Source organism: Papilio xuthus, unplaced genomic scaffold (genome assembly GCF_000836235.2).
Source record: "Papilio xuthus unplaced genomic scaffold, Pxut_1.1 DF826949.1, whole genome shotgun sequence".
Classification (NCBI taxonomy): Eukaryota; Metazoa; Arthropoda; class Insecta; order Lepidoptera; family Papilionidae; genus Papilio; species Papilio xuthus.
The window spans coordinates 1,747,048-1,766,745 of record NW_013531700.1 but is presented as its reverse complement, the minus strand read 5'-3'; the positions used below and the strand labels follow the sequence as shown (position 1 = coordinate 1,766,745).

General features: G+C 35.0%; 1 protein-coding gene across 3 annotated transcripts in view; it reads left to right on the top strand.

Annotated features, from left to right (window-relative positions):
- Hipk (Homeodomain interacting protein kinase) overlaps nucleotides 1-19,698 on the top strand; it is an 80,076-nt gene that overhangs the window by 51,042 nt on the left and 9,336 nt on the right. For 2 of the 3 annotated variants that reach the window (XM_013316128.1, XM_013316127.1), the window contains exons 3-8: nucleotides 12,263-12,405; nucleotides 16,298-16,491; nucleotides 17,041-17,110; nucleotides 17,441-17,576; nucleotides 18,834-19,052; nucleotides 19,497-19,651. In XM_013316128.1, the coding sequence (XP_013171582.1) occupies nucleotides 12,263-12,405; nucleotides 16,298-16,491; nucleotides 17,041-17,110; nucleotides 17,441-17,576; nucleotides 18,834-19,052; nucleotides 19,497-19,651 (917 nt within the window). Of the gene's footprint in view, nucleotides 1-12,262; nucleotides 12,406-13,394; nucleotides 13,496-16,297; nucleotides 16,492-17,040; nucleotides 17,111-17,440; nucleotides 17,577-18,833; nucleotides 19,053-19,496; nucleotides 19,652-19,698 lie in introns of those variants that run through there. The other variant, XM_013316129.1, reaches the window with a different exon arrangement.

The window sequence follows — 19,698 nt, the reverse complement described above, 5'->3', positions numbered from 1 at the left end:
TCAGACCTCATCTCAATATCCACGAGTAAAGGCGTGTACAGACTGGTGAAACTATCGAAAATGTATCACGAAAGTTGAAAAGCCGTAATGTACATTTTACATTACGAAATGAGTATACATAGCGATTCTTGATTTGCCGGTTTTCGAACCAACCTTTCGTTACGGACGCGTCTTGTACTAACCGCGGGAGGTTGATGTAGTGAAATGTAAGGCAGATACATTTCACTGGTGTGTACACACCTTTAAGCATTCACAGTCGAGCGATCTCCCTCAAGCAAGCTAGTAATACCAAAATATTGAAAATTTCACGCCCGTCTACCTCATTATGAAATGCAGAGAGAACTTCAAACAGATGCTTCAATATAGAACCCAATTTTATAATTTACGATTGTAATTTTTTTTACAAAAGCACTGTCGCCTTAAAATAAGTCATTATCCTGTCCTTATTCCACTCATCGATGCATCATGTTTTCTTCCTCTAGTTTGTTCTATCATCCGTCATTTCAATAATCAATCCTTTCTCATTCATGTCACGTTTCACGCAATCCGTCCATATTCTTGTTTTGTATTTTGTTAGGTTTCACTTAGGAAAATACGTGAATACTTAAATACGTATAAAATAATAAACAGCCACTCATTTCCAATGAAACTGGCGAGCTGAATTTTCTATTTTCAGTATCAAGCCAAGGTTAGGCATTTCATGTTCTTTCTACACTTTAGTTTCGAAATAAATTATTTTTATTTTCAATGTCTACGTACTTTCAAACAATAAACTGCTATTAGAAAATAAATGAATGACTAACGTTCTACGATGTTTAATGCTCGCATTCATAACCAAATGGTTACTAAGGGAGGGCCTTAGTGTAGATTTAGTATGAAAAATCTCTAAAAGGGGACTGATTAAATAACTTTAAGCAGAATGCTGGCAGTAGTTTTTCAGTTAAATGAGGTGACGTCATCGGGGGTTTCCTTGTCTGAATCATAGTTGCGATATGTTTTGTTGTTTATAATGTTAGGGGGCGGTTAATGCATCCCCCGTATGTGTTGCGATAAGCTACCTTTTGTTGAATGCTAATAAGGATCATATTTGTTTGGATAAAAATTCAACAAATTTATTAAAACTTTTAACTTGTTATAGATTTGTTTTCAAATGTTGGTAAATGTGTTTCGTGTTTGTTATGCAAAATATTGTAATAATAAATTGATTTTTGTATTATCATAGCTATCATAATATAAATATCAACAGAATAGATATGACGTATTATAAATTCCATTCTAAGTGTATGAAATTACTTTGATTAATATAATTGATTGAGATAAATTTGTACACTACGTACTTCTAAGTGTGAAATATATTCATGAATTCCTATGTAGTAATCCAAGTGAACATTTTCGAAATGAGCCAATTAACTACTAGTTTGTATTTGTGTAATAAATAATAAGAACACTTGAGAGCGTCGGTGGCTCAGTTGTCAAGCACTTGACTTGCAATCTGCAGGTCCTGGGTTCGAATCCCGTCATGTACCAATGTTTTTCGATTTCCGATTTGCATATGTACATTTATCCGACGTTCTTACGGTGAAGGAAGACATCGTGATGCAACCTGCACATATCTGAGAAGAAATTCAAAGCTATGTTTGAAGTCGACCAACCCGAACTTGGCCAGCGTGGTTGACTATGGCCTAGTCACCCCTAACTTAGGGTAGGTTCCGAGCCCCTCGGTGGGGATGAATAATGAGCTGATGATGAATAACAACACTTTGTTGAGACTATTTGAAATAGGAAGGTTAATTTAGTGAGTCTTATTAACCGACTTCAAATAGGAGGAGTGTCAATTCGTCTGTATGTTTTTTTTTGTCGATAACTCTACTTCTAGTGGTCCGATTTTCATAATTATTTTTTGTTTGATTTTTTAAACATCCTTCATTAAGCCCACTAAACACGTTTAATTGGAACTGTACATTCGTAATGTACAGTAAAATTGCAGGTGTGTGTCGTGTTTTATAAATCTGATTAGTCAAATTCCTTACGTTAAATATAGCAGTCTTCGTGCAGGTAAATATAACCTCTCTAATATACGTAACACCTCACGTTTTAATTAAAGAAACGTGCGCTCGTTCCGCACTCGGCCGATGACGTCAAACATTTCAGGCATTTCCACTTGGTACGTTAAGACGGGCTTCCACTGTGAAAGATTCTGTAGACCAACGAAATAGCTCGATACACAGTCAAGTGTTATCTGTAGTCAACTCTATGTCTGTCCCCAGGCGTCGGTAATTTACAGCCAGAAAAATGACACTAGTATACTCACTAAGGGAGACCCTCAGTGTAGGTTTAGAACTAGAAATTTATAGTAATGAAGTTAGTCGTAGGGTGAAGCTTAGTTCTTAGCTACCATGACCGCTACTCGATCGTGTTCGCCATAGAACCAACTCTCCGTGGAAACTCGCTTTTATAGAGCTAAAAACGTTTAGACTGCCGTTTGTAGCGATAAAAATTGTAAATGCAATATATTTGATACCTTTTTCGGAGCCTGCCCTTAAGCGTCGCACTCCGGGAAACGTCGTGACATGACTAACGACTCGAGTTTTTTTACGTTGGAAATATGTAGACAGTTATACTTTCAAAAGGGGAAATGCTTTGTCGAAATGGAAGACAGTTATAGAGAATTGTATCAAGAAAACCTATGTAAAGTATTTTTGCAAGACAACACGCACCACGACAAGAAGTACGCTCAGGTTTTTTAAGATACATATTTTTAGACATTATTAATCAGAATCTTTTGGCGCGAATGACGTGCTTTCGTTACAAAGTCTAGTGACAGAATGAATAGTGAAAACACAAACGTCGAAACCTTAGTAAGGCTAGTGTTGGATCAATACACTGCCACATTTTTGGATTTTCATACTAACAATATAAACACTGGAATATCATACTTCTAACATGATCTTTTTAATTTAAATCACTTATATGTTTAGAAGCTTGTTACGCGATGTTATGCAATGTGATCGATAGTAACAAACAGCTTGAATCACTCTTGAGGTGATTTTGTTTTTTTTTTATGTATAATGGTTCATCGAGTCTTGCCATACATAGAAATGTTACTAGTTATATATATTCGTCATCGCTAAAATAAGATAAACAGAAAATAACGCAATGAATTATTACAGACGATCGCAATGAAATTAATCTTTACTATGTGAATTTTGGAACAAGGCCATCAATAACTCTGTGTTTAATTATTCAATGGTTGAGAATGAGAAACCACTTACGTTGATGAAAACACAACTTGCGAGATGATATATCATAGAAATGAAGTAATCTATATATCTTATATCTCTTCTATATATATAAAAATCAATTGCTGTTCGTTAGTCTCGCTATAACTCGAGAACGGCTGAAGGTATGTATCTTATCTTGGTTTTGAAATATTCGTGGAGGTCTAAGGAAGGTTTAATAGGTGAGAAAAATTCGAATGATTGCCGGGAAAACCCTAAAAACAGCTCTTATCTTCTTCCCATATAAACGGCTGAGTAGATCTCGCTGAAACTTGGCATAGATGTAGAACATAGTCTAGACGAACACATGCTAATAATTATGTTTTTTTAATTACACGCGGACGGAGTCGCGGGCGATAGCTAGTATCTGTTTAAATATGGATATTAATTCCCACTGTAATAGATTACAATGTAAATTAGTCTACAATAGTAAATTCTTGTTTGTTAACTTTGCTGGTGACGTTTAGTTTTATATTTTATTTAAATACTAGAAAATCCAGATTTTAATATTATTATATAACTATCTATCAAAATTATTATTTATTCTCTTATCGACTTAATGTCTCCTTAAAATGATTGTAATTTAAAATTATAGTAATTATTAAGTTTTTATCTGTAAGCTATTTGAACACATAAATCAAATCGCCTTTTTATAATTCACAACAATGTTGCTGTTTATGTAATTTACAGTACACACGTAAATACTTGTACTGTCGGATACAGGATTATTGATACATAATAGTAACAAAACGAGTCACCTTGTCTGTCTTTGGCACGGTCGGTTCAGTGGCGCTGCGGGGGCGTCTCCCCTGCCGATGACAAATAGGCAGACCCACGTATTCATGTACAGTCAGCCGCATAAATATATATACATTTACTTTACTTTTATATGACTTCGGTTTCAAAAATACATATGCACATATTCAGAATACGTATAGATGATCAGAAGCATGTACGGACGGATATGTGTATGGAAATTTTTAAAATAGATATTTTAAAAAAGAAGGAAGATTATTAAATGTATACATATTTATGCAGGTTACTGTACAGACGATTAACTTGTATATGCAATAGAGATATTCAACTTTAAACTTTCGTCAAACAGCTAAATCCTGGTTACCATCACGTTTCTTCTGATGTTATAAGAGAGATTAAAAAACATAGGTTCAAACGACACGAAAGCCTTTTTACACGATTATGGTCAGGGCTAAAGTTAGACGTTCATTTTGGGATTTCATATTATCTGTCTACAAAACAAATTGTGACATCTCTCTAAAATTAGAAATAAGCATGTCTTAGTTAGATCCGTCTATATCGTTCCACTAACATCCTTTAAGAAATTATAGTTATAATTATTTCTTTGTTCAACTGTATATTACATTCGACGATAAATATACCGTTCTGCTATACATCTTAACGTTGATTCTTATCACAACCATTGTCTGTAACGTTTCGAGAACACGTACTAATTAATATAGAGCTATTAAAAAGAATTGCGCAGTATAAAGTCGGTACGCGGACTTACCTTTACCAGATATGGGGTCAGATAGAAACTCCTTTAAAGTCGACGATCTTAACACGTCACGATGACGCGACGTTGTTTGATTGAACGATAGTGATCCTTGACATGATAACACAGGCCATGTTATACACTGAAGCGTTTACGAAATGTGTAAAAAGGTTTTACTCCTTGTTTGTGCTTCTATATATAGCTAGTCTATGTCTTAGTAGTCTTGTTAGTACTAAATTCTGGATTGTATAGAAGATTTTGCGAATAAACTTCTAGGAACAACTTAATTTTATACATAGTTTAGAGAGAAGGGGATAATATGTTGAATGTTTTTGCATACACTTACTAAAACTTACATCTTCTTATATAAAATTCTCGTGTCACAATTATCGTTCCCATACTCCTCCGAAACGGCTTGACCGATTCTCATGAAATTTTGTGAGCATATTCTGTATGTCTGAGAATCGGCTACTATCTATTTTATAATCCCGCGCAGACGGAGTCGCGTGCGACAGCTACTTTTTATATAATCTATTTCAATTATCGTTATAAAATAATAACAAATTTAGTCTTATATTTCGCCTATACATATCTAGCCTTACCACACCTAGTACTACGTACTCTGGTGAAATTATAAAACAGAAATACTTAGCAAGCTCAAATCTATGTCAAGTCTGTTCTAATATCAATGCTTGTACTTAATGTGTGACATGGACGGAATGTTTTACAATTATTGATACATGTACTAGGAGATAGATTAATGTTCATTGCTAGTCGCAACTATATGAGATAATATATGAGAGGTATTTCAAAACCAATACGACTTGGGGACCTTCAAGAAGCGAGCTTACCATTTCCTTAAAGGTCGGCAACGCATCTGCAGTTCCTCTGGTGTTGCAGATGTCCATGGGTGTCGATGATCACCTCGGTGTTCACGGCGCTCGTTTGCCCCCTTCTTTTATAAAAAAAATATAAAATAACATACCACTATCATATTGATTAGACAGGCTGTCATTGGATTCTTTTCTGATCATAAGGGTACAGACAGTTTATTGGTACTAGTTAAAATAAATAGCATGGTCATATACTTTCAGCGGTTCTTATTTTTGTGTTATTTAGTTTGTCTATGTAAAACTAGAGTCACAATGTTACGCTTGAAGGTTCAACGTATAGACCATAAAGCAGAGCAATAGCGAGCTATAAAACGTAGCATCGTAAACTATACGATACCGGAGTTCCACGTCAATATAGTACTGTACGGCGTGGGCCAGTCCGGTTCGCTCCAATAGTGGACAGCGCCGGTCGCAGTCACGACTAGACACCGTGGGATGTTAGACTGCAATAAATCTATATCAACTAACTTACCGTTGCCTTCAGCTTGAACGGTTTTTCTATTTAATTATTTGCGTATAAATATTACTTAACTGCTTTAACTAGTTGATTGATATATTATTTAGACTTTTAGACTAAATGTAAGTTGAATCATTGGTTATAAATTTTCTTTATGTAGAGTAGTGACCGTTTTACGACTATTATTGCGGCTATAAATGCATGTTTATATTTACGTATGTACATTAGTAAATTAAGAGAACTATGTAGAGAGCTATATGTTACAGTAGTTGCCTGTAGTATGTATACGAGCTAAAAATCTGCCCGCACTGCATTTTGTATTTTATATGCACGTTGATTGCACGTTGACAGCGTTTTGTTGTTATACTTAGTTCTTAGTAATACGTATGATTTGAGACACGAAAGTAGAAGTTCGATGACGTCATGAACTCTACCTTCATACGAACTGTTATAATATATAATTCTACTCTAAAAGTCATACGATTTGACTTTAACGAAGTGCGCCCCCTTTTTTGGTATCGAACAAAAATCTTCCAAAGACCTTAGGTATCCGACTCTGGCGCCTGCGCCGTCCCCTTATGCCTGGCGCCCGGGGCGATGGCACCACCTTGCTATAACCTAAGGCCACAATTGACTGTCATGTGACTACTTTCTTGTCTCGAGATAAATTTGTGCGTATGCTTTATAGTACAGAGATAGTTGGCGTCATTACTAGCTGTCTGCAGTGTACATCGCTACAGGCAGATTCCTCGACGCGAAAGCAAAACTGAAATGTTATACATCATTGCGGATCGTGCGTTCAACACACTGCATTTATGTATTTCAGGACATAAACTGCATGCTGTGTGAATGCTTATTTATTATTTAGTTACGTAATTGCATGTGGTATTTTTAGTTGAACGAACGAAGTTATTTTAAGTTATATAATACGTAGTAGTAAGTGGTAGTATTAGATATTTTTAAGTATTTAAGTACTCGAATTCTTACAATAAAGTAATTAAATGGTATTTTATTAACAATGATATTCTGCAATGTTTTGTTCTTATGCTTAGAGTTTCAAAACAATAGTGAATAGAAGTCGCATGGCCTTTAGAATGGTATAATGTCGACTGTACTCATGTTTTATAGCCCACGGCAATCCTTTTACAGCGGCATTTTTAAATTTTCCTCGTATATACTCTGTTATCTACGTTTTTTATCCGTTTTAATCGTTGTTTATTATGATAAATATACCAAGTTCAAGACCTTATTATGATTCCCAATTAGTCGCAGTTATTTTACAATTTTAGCAAAAAAATTTACTGTTATACACGTGGAATTTCACTGCCGTAATTTAAAAATGTATCTTGAGTGTTTGGTAGTGAAAACCCACGGTTAGTTTTCAAAGAATTTAATAAGGGTTCATTCAAATGTCATATTTAATATCGACATCGATCGTGGCGCATTTCGACCTCACTTCCTATTCAATGTACGTTGACTTGAACTATTTAAAGCTCGTTTCCTACAGCTACGACCTCGGCTTCGGTATCGTTTAATTTTTAAGTCGGAACACGGCGAACGGTGGAAAATCATTATGGCCACCGCCCACGTACGCTGGTCGATATCGATCTATAATGCAGCAGAATGAAACTCTAGACGGTATGAAATCTTGTGGATATTCCGATATAACCTAGTCTCCATTATCATAACATTTGCACAACAATATTTTCGTCTCTTTCAGTCTAATCGAATAAAACAGAGATAAAAATGTTGCAATACATGTTTTGTGACAGAGTTTAACACGACTTTATTGCTCGTTCGAAATAACATTTTTTCCGTTTTCTTGTGTTGTGTGGCGAGCATAACTCAAAGAGTGCCCCGTGGAGCCCTGGGATCCACGAAGCCTTGGGGCTCCGGGAAATATCGAAACTAGAATCTAAAGTTCCGACAAATACTCCTATTTCGAATAGTTAGTAGTCATAATAATTTGAGAACCGCTGCCCTATACAAAAAATAACGCTTGCCTCAGGTCATATAAATTTCCAACACCGTTAAACTTATCTGCAAATAAACTTTGTTCTTATCATGTGCATGTGCAATACAACGTGATAGAGACGTCATTTTGACGTAGTTAATGTTATAATTGGTTTTATACGTATCATCCTATCAATAATGGTTATATTATATTATACATAGAGCAGCTGCGCCATATTGTCAATTTATCAGCTCTATAGTCATCCTCATGTTGATGAGTAAAACGTAGCTATTCGTTTTTTAAAACTCCATTTCAACTAGCGTGAATAACCGCATAAATGCTATGGCTACTAGTAAAAATGTACAACATACAATCACTTGGAAAAGGCCTTACATTACTTCTTTTTTTATATCAATAAATTTCAAAGTTGTAACATTTCCTCATCAAAGGTAACGGAACTCAAGGGATTAAATTTAGAACAAACTGTATATAGGTAGGTTTATAAAGAGAAAGAAACTGTGTGAAACAAAGGAGTAAAAGTTTACAAGCCGGTAAGCGTCCGTTATGTTTGTTACCTAACGGTGCTAGGGCTGGGGAGGTTCTTTGTTTTACCGCTGTTATATTACTGGCTGAAAAAGTTTGGTGATGAACTGACAAAGTCATACAAGAATTTCTTACTCAGTAAATTAATCTTTATAATACGAAACGGCGGTGATTCATATTGCAAAAGTTATCATATAACACACCAATGTGTGGATCAGGTTTGCTTGTCTTGGACAAATATTGGACGCAAACGGACCTTTGCGTCCAATAGCCAATGTCAACCCGACTTGTATCCATTTTTCGTATATCTTCAAAAGTAACAGGAGTGAAGGGGATAGGCGAAATTGCAACAAAGCAGCTAATGCGTGCATTCCTTACTTATAATAATTAGCTATTCGATTTATAGCCAAGCATGGAGTCAAATCGTCGGCATAAGACATTTTGATTGCTGATTCTTAATTAACAGATTAAAATTAAATTTATAAGGTACCAAAGTAATTACAGTTCACCCTTTGGAATCGGGTCGTTAAAAACAATATTCTCATATCTACAAAGAGTGGAAAATAAATTCGTCCGGTCAAATCTGAGTGTGTAACAAATTGACGTTAGTGCTCCCAACCATTGTGACGTCTGACAAGAGAATGCTCGTATGGAATAATGTGTACTGACCTTTAAGTCATATCGATTGTATAGATTGTGAGCTAACTGTAGTGTTCCCAGAGTTTTCATTGCTGGAAGAGACGTACAATATCTGTTTTTTTATAAGGTAATGAGAAGGCATTATGTTTTAACATTAAGGTCTTGTGCCACTGCAGACCAATTGTAATGTTTATTATATATTAATTCTGTTATAACTGTTGTTTGCCACTATTAATACGGAAGTGCTATGATTTCCTACTAGATCGACATAAAGTAGACGTTGGTTCGATGGAAAATGCTTCGGATATCCTCCCCTTTTCAATTTCCTTACCTTTTGTAGAAGACAAAGGTCAATATAGCAATTCATCCGGCTTTGAGATTTCCACTATGATGTTTATTTTTATTATAATTTTAATATAGTGATTGAAATAGGAAATTAAAAAAGGACTTTGTTCTCTAATCTCAGCTTAAAGATTTATCTGTATAAAAAAATCATTAATTCTTTTTGTTTTATCGATATCGTTCCATGAAGTATATAATTACCGGATATATTAGCTTGTACTTTGTGACTGTGTAATATATATGATATTGCTTTGTCATTCGGGAAGTTATCAAATCTTATTAATATTATAAATGCAAATGTGTAGATATATGAATGGATGAATATTTGTTAAAAGGTATCTCCAGCTCAACATATCTATGTGAAATTTGGTATAGATGTAGAACATAGTCTAGAAGAATCCATAGGCTACAGGAGGAGGGGGTAAAAGCTAGTATACAAATATTAACATTAACACACGACATATGAATCGCATCTACGATATAATGGCGATATAGGTTTAGAGAATTTATTTATTTAAATGTAAACGAGTGATTTTAGAATGGTTTACCTTATCAATATTTTAGATCTAAACTAATAGCTTCTATCAATATCATCTTGGTATACTGACGTTGGCTTTATCGTGGGGTTCCACTGTCTAACGCTTGAGCAGTGGAAGTCCTCGGTTACATTGTATATATCTACGAAACTATGTTACATCGGAACAAGTCTTTACTATACATAATGCTCGCTTTTCCGCCTTATGTCGTATAGATTATAGATTATCTCCGGACGGGTTTTTAACCGGATGCCTTTATGTCGTTAGAGCTGATGGGTACAGCGCTTAAGTTGTCGATATGAACGACAGCCGCGTTCTTTGTAGGGCTGTCACCTTCTTGAATTCCTGTTGACTTAGTGCTTATAGGCTCAGGGACGTCAATGTCTTCAGATTAGCATGGGTGATATGGAATTAATCACGCTCAGAGGATCAAGAATGGACGTTTTCTCCACCCATTAAGTAGTGAGGGTTGTCAAACTCGTCTTTTTTGTCAATATTCAGGTGTACTTATATTAAGGTGTACAAAGTTGGCAGCCCTAGTTCCTTGTGGTCCAAGTCATAAATGCCAGCGTTAGCGACTATAGCGTTAGTTTCATTTGCGTAATGTGTTAGTTTACCGAACTTTAATTATTGAACTCACCTTTAATCTTTGGTTTACGCCTAATGTTATGGATGACATGTGAAGGTCTTTAAAACAAAGTACATAACCAAATGTGGTTTCGAAGGTATGTTTGTGTGTTGACGCAAAAAAATAAATAAAATTGTAACCGTTCCGTTTATTACCTGAGTATTTAATACCCGAAACCTGGATTACATATGAATATATTTTAGACTTAGTCGATGTATAATTATTGAGTAAATTTTGTTACGTAAAATATTTATCACTAAGATCGTTTATAGCGAAAACATTATCGAAGTTAAATCACTGATGATTGATTTACTTGTTTGTGATTGTATTTTGTCACTACTATTACTAATATTATAGTACTAAAGAATCATAACATATTTCAAAATTAATAGTAAATAGACGTAAACAAACATACAATACTGTAACTACATCTTACCTCCTTTAATCTATTCAATTATCTCTAGGTACTTATAGGATTAATAATAATTGTTTCGTGATTTTTAAGCTATTACTGCCTCAGCTTATTAACTACTAGCGGTCGCCTGCGACTTCGGTCTTAAACAAAGAAAAAACCTAAGTTGAGTAACACAAATGTAAAATGTTGGTGAAATACATATAATACATTTTTAGATACGTACAAACATTCCAATTTTATTAGCTCAGAGATTTTCAAATAAACAATATCAAAGTATATGTATTTAGTATTTTAAATTATATATTTACGTAATGCTTGATAGCTCTACTATATAAAGTATGTAAATAATATCGTCTTAATATAATTTTTAAGTTCTTAAAATTAAAATAATAGAACCTTCAAGAATAACAGAGCTTGTTTAAGGCGTTTAATTAGTAATTACTAAATACAATAAAGAATTATGCTTAGTGAGGCCAAATAACAAAACAACAGGCTACTGGCTAGGCATGTTATAAAGTATTAAAGGCTTATATCTTTTAAAATAAGTAATTCGTGGAAATGTTATAATAGTAGAATAATAATATAATTTGTTTTTTGTATTGCGTTAATGATGATAATAACGTCGTAATTTTAGAACTTAAAGCGGGCAAACTTATTAGTCAAAACATTTCTTAAAATTTAACGTGTTCCGTCCTCTGCATTTCTTTTGACTTCAAAATCCCTTTACTTTTTGTATTATAAACGACAGCTGCTTTGGCATGAACAAGCTGAACTCAAACAATACAGGCGTGAATTAAAATGATTTATTTTTCTGCAAGGCGTTTGATTTTATTGAAGTTTAGAACTACAATACATCCATTATACTCTCTGTAGTTTTATAGCAATAAATTAGACAACGCATCATCATTTCTTTTAATTGTAATAATCCACGTTAAAAAAATATTTATAATCCATCCGTGCAAAGCCGTACAGTATGTTAGTCTTTTAGGGTATATAAATAAGATTTGTCAATTTGTTGTTGTTTACGGTGTTGTACAAAGTTACTATGTAGCCCCGATGGCTTGCAGAACAAGTGGTGGGGAGTTGTGCCCGGCTGCTGCGGCGCGCCCGCGGAGCCAAGTCGCGCGTGCGATGCGGAGCGGCGATCGCCCGCCGCGCCGCCACCCGCTCCGCGTCTGCTTTGCGCCACGCCCCAACGCCGACCGCCGACGTCAGTATACACTGATACAAACGACATATTTGGTGATTATGCTATAGGATTTTGTTTGTTTTTATAATTTTAAGTTTTTTTTTACATTTTTTTATCAATGCTCAATAGATTTTAACAAATCTTTTTTTATCATTATTATTTCCATTTATAATTTATATAATGTTGATAAAAATGTCCACACCAGCAAAGCTCTTAGTTAGCTGAAAGCTAAAGTAATAAGATTTTAGACAGAAAACGTGTTGCATGTTTCATATACTTTCATTCTTATTATGTACTTTTAAATAGTCTGTGTTAATAAGTTTAGATTTTTTTTATTAAAACTTTTGTAACGTTAATAAAACAACGCCTACTTTTAAAAAAATATGCAAATTTTATCCTTTGTTTGTTTGAGTTGGTATTATTTTTGGTAATGTAAACTAAAAGGTTGCTCTAAACACCGAAATTCATATTAATTTAATAATTAAAAAACTTTTGACTAAAAAGTTGGCTTTATCCTCGAGTTTCGTAACTAATTACGTACAAACTTTAATATTAAAACATTTTAATGAGTTTATAAACTCATTACTGTACTCTGTAATATTTTTAACTAACGTAATGACGCAGTAATTGATTCATTATTAAATTAGTAGACGAACAAAATTCTTAGTGGAAACAATAGCCCTAGACTACTTTGTTAAAACAATGACCGAAATAAGACCACTTTTATATGAATAGAAAACGGTGCACAAGCGCATACTAGTCCTGTTTTGCTTTCAATACGTAGAATTTGGGATTTATTCGACCCCTAGCTACCTGGCACCCCCACTACGCCAGCCCCCTGTTGAGTCCCTTTCCCCTTCTTCATTTCATTTCATCCCCAACGCTCTACAATGCGCGGACGCAGTTTTTTAACGTATCCAAAAAGTAAAGTGCTATATTTGAAAATAATAGTGGCAAAATATAGTTTATGATATTAGTGGTTTGATTTTGTATATATGTAGTTTTAAAACATAGTGTGATTGTATATAAAAATGGATCTATCACTGCCGAGGATCAAATATGAAGCTGAGGAATATTATGACGATGAGTTTGAATTGTTAGAGGCAGAACTGTAAGTTATATTCAAGAATGTTGCATTTTATGTCTTTAGTAATCAGATATATTTAGAAATAATAATAGGACGTACCACACAAGCTTTTTATCGCTTGTAAGAACTTAAAGTTGCATTTGATAAAGCCGCCATCGTCTGTGATTCGTTTGTATCACTAAATTTTAACTTTAACGTAAGTACTTTTCGATCTAAAGAATATACTGCAATATACAAATGTGATTTAACAAAGTGTATTGTATTATTGGTGGATGTATAATAACTAGAATAAACAATCATACTAATATTATAAATGCGAATGTTAAGATTGATGGATGTTTGTTTAAATGTATCTCCGGAACGGGTTAACGGATCTTTATTTTTTTTTATATCATAAGGTGGCAAACGATCGAGCAGCCACCTGAAATCGCTGAAATAGCGAAGTGACCGTTGCCCATAGACATACACAATTGCATATGCGTTGCCTACCTTTAATCGACGGAGGAGAGGATGCACAGAAAGAAAACATTTCCGTGCATCCCCTCTTCCGGACAGTCGACTTCCACTTCCCATCCTTTCCTTATTAGAAAAAGGCTAGTAAGGGAAAGTGGACTAAATTAGGCCTCCGGAACGCACACTCATCAGACGAAACGCGGAATTGCTTCCACTTGACGCCTGACTTCTGTGTGGTCGTGGTATTTCACCGGGCAAGCCGAGCCGATTCGTGCGAAGATGTTAAAGCGGGCTCTACCACTGTCAAAGAACCTTATTAAATTTGGCATAAATGTAGAGCATAGTCTACTCAATAAGTTTTTTTTCAACTCCGCGCGGACGGAGCGAGTTGGGCGACTAGTTATGTTATAAGTTTCAAGTTACAATTGATGCTGAAGATAAGCCAAAGTTAGATTTACCGGTTTATTTTAAAATGTTTATACTAAATCACTCAATAACATTGCAACAAACCTTTAAATAGCAGGTTGTAAGGTAAAACAAATTTTTTGCTCTACAAACGTTAACCATAGAAGAAATTTCCAACCGACCGCGTCCGAGCAAAACATTTTTATGTATAAAAAAACATTCCTTTTGCTTGATCCTACAAACGTACCGCAGCTGCAACTTGTATAAAGTAATAGATTGAAGTATATTTTAAACTTGTGATACAACATTTATATGAAAATATATTGTTGTCTCTATTTTGTCAAGCAGAATGTAAGGGATGACGATATGTTTTAATGTTTGCAGTGGAAATCTACGCTTAGACTTGCAACAGATAATTGCCCTTATGATTCACCGCGTGGTGTTTTGACGTTAGTGTGTAGTTAATACCATACGTAATTAGTTAATCATCATTTGTTTAAGCGTGTGGACAGGAAGGTATTTTGTCCTGGTATCCCCACCATGGCGCTGTGTAACCGTGCGTTTACACTGCTGACATACACATAAACATGTTTTCTATCTAAAAAAACTCCGAGACAATGTGTTTATGCATACGTACACTAATCATTTAGTTGATTTTAAATTTAAAAAAGTACTATTATTTATAGTCGGAGTAAATAGAAAATAGTTTAAAATTATTTCAAATAAGATGTTTACAGGCCTTTATTATTTCCTCAAGGCACTGGCAGGAAATAATTTGATTGTGTAATAAAAACATTTAAACTGGCAAGTGGTCACGTAATTAAAATAAAATACGTGCGTAGTAATATACAAATATTGTAACGTAGGAATGGCGGTCAAAGGAAATGCTGTTTACGAAGTTTAGATGAAATGTCAAGTCTTATATTGTTAATTGGCTTTATGATTATTTTGTAGTACAAGTATTTCTCTTTCGACCGAAATCAATGTTTGATCCCTGAGATCCAAAAAATTATTAAAAAAAAAATATTTCAAGCATTTTGTATGAGGAGTGTATCTACCTAGCTATAACAGTTATTCAATCTCAATCAATATGTAACTGTGAATAAACTAAAATGGTTTAAGATTAAAAATGGATTTCGGCCGTATAAGAAACAAATTAGTTTGTTGGCGACGGGTCTGTACGTTTTTGCCGTTGCGCTACGTCGCGTCGGCGTCGTTCAGATTGCATTGGGAACTGGGAGTTTTTAATACCACGTTATTTTGCACTTTGAATGCCAGCTCGACTTATATTTACATTCGATTTTACTTCTATACTAGACCCACAATAAACTATAATAGTAAAAATGTTTTTCAAAGAAATTAAAACTTGTCATTATATTGTCTGTACCAAATATCTTTGTTTTTTTTTTCAAGATTAGAAATGTTTTTTTTATTCGCTAGGTAAAATCTGTCGGATCAATTTTCCGTTATCCAAATATTTTCTTTATCAAAGCATGTTAGATTAGTTCAGTGAGTTGTACGCTTCATTATGTAGATATGTTTGGTACGCATAAATCTTGCTATGATTATTCGCATGTGTAATGTAATAAGGTATTCATGGGTTATATATTAGACATAACGTCGGCCTTTGAAATGTATTCGCGCAATAAATCCATTCGACCTTCATCAATATTTCCTAACTAGTGATCGATAATATATACTTGTGAGATCGTAAACAACATTGTCTAAAACGTTAAGGTTGAATCTGATTACTAAACACACCTTAAAATATAGATTATGTTCTATTTATGTAATAATATAAAGTATTAACTCACTTTATGATATCAAAATGTCTTTATAAAACATATCGTTTCCGAAATCTCCGGTAAAGCGTTTGAAGCAAAAATACAAAGTGTGTTATTGTATATTAAAAACTACATTATCTTTAGTGATAACTGTTTTTAACTTAATGTGTTTGTATTGTTACAGTGTGGGAGATAACAGCGATCACTTGGCGGACGGGAGTGGGCAGGGTGTGTGCGTGGGCGCCGCAGGAGGCGCGGGCGAAGTCTCGGGGGGAGGCGGGCGCCACCGCGCGGCGGCGGTCGCAACGACGACGGCGCACAGCAAGCAGCTGGCGGCGGGCGGGCCCAACCACCCGCCCCAGCCGCAAGGTAACAAACGTAATGTCCACATTGTTTGTTAGCCCCTTTGCCCCAATCGCACACTGCACACAAAAACACAGCCTGCACACAGAAAACACAGACCATTCAGATGAAAGACGCCAATTAAAAAAAAATGACAATTTACAGATAACACACACATATCACAACATATCCCATAGATTTAACTGATTTTGTATTTTGGTTTCGATTTAGTTTACTCACTTAAGTATACTGTGAGCGTATTGAAATGTTCATGTAAATTTAGTTAAGACTTCATACTTTCGATCGAATTTTGTAACAACTTTTTTGTTATATTAGTTAAAGTATTCCCCAATATTAACTTTATGAATTTGTTACGCAATTTTGCCGTGATTATTTTAAACTTTGCATGAGTTATAATTTAATTTCAACTTTGATTCTTTCCCTAAGTAACAATTTACTCGGTGTATAAGGTCAGATATTTTTACAAAACATTATTATTTTAGTAAGATGTAGTGTGTATTAAGATTAGTGCATACGTAACGTGGGTTGTTCCGTTTGTTCTCGCATGCGGCGATGTGGACGCAGGGTCGGGCTGCGGCGGCGATGGTGACTACCAGCTGGTGCAGCACGAGGTGCTCTACTCCTCGTCCAATAGGTATGTATCATTGAATCATTAGTTATTAGCGACTCGCGTCTAATCATTACGTCATCAATTGATTTGCTGACACATTTTGTACCTTTTAAAAGAAATGAACTTCGTTGATCAAGTAGGGGCTCCAAAGTCAACGCTTACTTCTTGTTTTTTGGGTTCCGTACCTCGAAAGAAAAATAAAACGGAACCTTTATAGAATCACTTTGTTGTACGCCCGTCTGTCTGTTAAGGCCCTTTTTTTAATGGATTACTGTAATATTTAAAGCTGGAATTAGGTTTTTAAAATTAAAATGTATAATTTCGATTGTTTAATTTGTAAACGATGTGTTCCAGGTACGAGGTGCTGGAGTTCCTCGGTCGCGGCACATTCGGGCAGGTGGTGAAGTGCTGGAAGAAAGGCACCAATGAGATCGTCGCCATCAAAATCCTCAAGAACCACCCCAGCTATGCACGACAAGGACAGATTGAGGTAACACGATATACAACAATACGACTCAGATTCAAAACCCATAGAGTAGAGGGCACACTATGGACAACCCTTATGCACATTTCTTTTGCCTCTTCGACTCTCAATGATTTAAGAATAGCTTCATACTCGTCGGTTTAGGGTGATCTGTGCGGTGTTAGTCCGTCAAGGACAACCCCAACCAACACTGGCACTCATTTTCTCATCAAAATTATGTTACATAATTACAATAGGTTAAAAATAAAATGTTTGCGTAAACTATAGATTATCAAACTAAACGAAGAATACTGGCAATAATTCAACATAATTTAAAAATGTAACTCTAAAAATAAACTTTAAAACACCTTGTTCTAAAAGATATTTACAGCTCTTAAAAGAATTCCCACAAATCATCAGACAGAAGCGCAGTTGAACGCAGCACTTATTAAAAACACCTTAATCTCGGCATAAATTACAGTCGCAACGTGGCCGGGCCGTTTCTTTTCTCTATTTATTTTGCGAAGTTTCCACAGAAACTCTTAGCTCTGGCCGACTTCCAATTATACGATGTTTTTGTTTGTTTGCTGAAGTGCTTTTCTATAACGACGTATCCGCAGAGATGAAAGAGGAACGTTCAACTATCGAGTTTCTATTGGGAATGAAGAAAATAAAATATCGCTTTGTTTTGAGAAGAGTTCACACGAAATTATATAATCTGAACGAGATATTTATGTTCTTGTGACTTTGTATGCGCGTAATAAAAACTAGGACCCAATGTAATATTAGAAGCTAAATTCTGTATATATGTAAAATTTTAATATAATAAGATTTGTCGAAGTCGTGCCGAATTATTGAGAAATTATGTTAATGGAACGCATGCCACGATAAAAAATGCATTTACGGGGTCATATGTGTGTTCCAGACTATGTTTTACATCTATACCAAATTTCATCGAGATCCGTCCAGCCGTTCTAGAAATACTTTCTAATAAACATCCATCTAAACATCAAAACATTCCCATTTATAATATTAGTAATATACTTTTAGACATTATTAGTTAGAATAATTTCACGAAAAGGCGCACTTTCATTACAAAGTCAAGTGTCACAATGATTAGTGAAGGGACATAAACGTCGACATTTTAGTAAGGCTAGTGTTGTGCCAGTACACCGGCACACTGTCGAATTTTCTTCCTAAAAATAGTAACTTTTTTTTATTTGGGACTTTGATTGTTAAAGTGTAAATGAACATTATATAATTTTTAATCTTTGTTGTCATCAGGTGTCGATCCTGTCGCGACTGTCGCAGGAATCGGCGGACGAGTTCAACTTTGTACGTGCATACGAGTGCTTCCAGCATCGCTCGCACACATGCCTCGTGTTTGAGATGCTCGAACAGAACTTGTACGACTTTCTCAAACAGAACAAGTTCTCTCCGCTGCCTCTCAAGTACATCAGACCGATACTGCAGCAAGTACTCACAGCTCTACTCAAACTTAAGGTTTGTTTGTTTGTTTGATTGTATTCATGTGGAATCATCCAACAAAAAGTCACCTCTAAAGAGGTCCTAACAGAGATGTAAAAAGAACTCTTTTTCGTTGCCTGGTTTAAAGTAAGATATCAGTGTTATGTCGTCATTTTTTAATTTATTTATAAAAAAATTCAATTTTATGATATTTAGTAAATTATTTCTCGTTTGATCTTGAAAGTGGCCTTAAACCGTGGACAATTGTCATTGCTATATTAATTTAACTGGGCGTAGTAATTATACTATAAAAGATTTTCGAAAATCAACATTTTACATTGACACTGAGCCGCCAAGATATCCGAAAACAGTTATACCCGTGTAATTAATTCTTGACAATAGATTCTTTAATTACAACTATGAAGAGAAATAATATGTTATTATTGTGTAAGTTATTAAAAGTAATGTAACAAATTGCAGCAACTGGGTTTAATCCACGCGGACTTGAAGCCGGAGAACATAATGCTGGTGGAGCCGGCGCGCCAGCCGTACCGCGTCAAGGTGATAGACTTCGGCAGCGCCTCACACGTCAGCAAGGCTGTCTGCAACACATACCTTCAGAGCAGATATTATAGGTACGTGCAACACGACAACCGATTGGACCACAGAATTAAGTGGACCA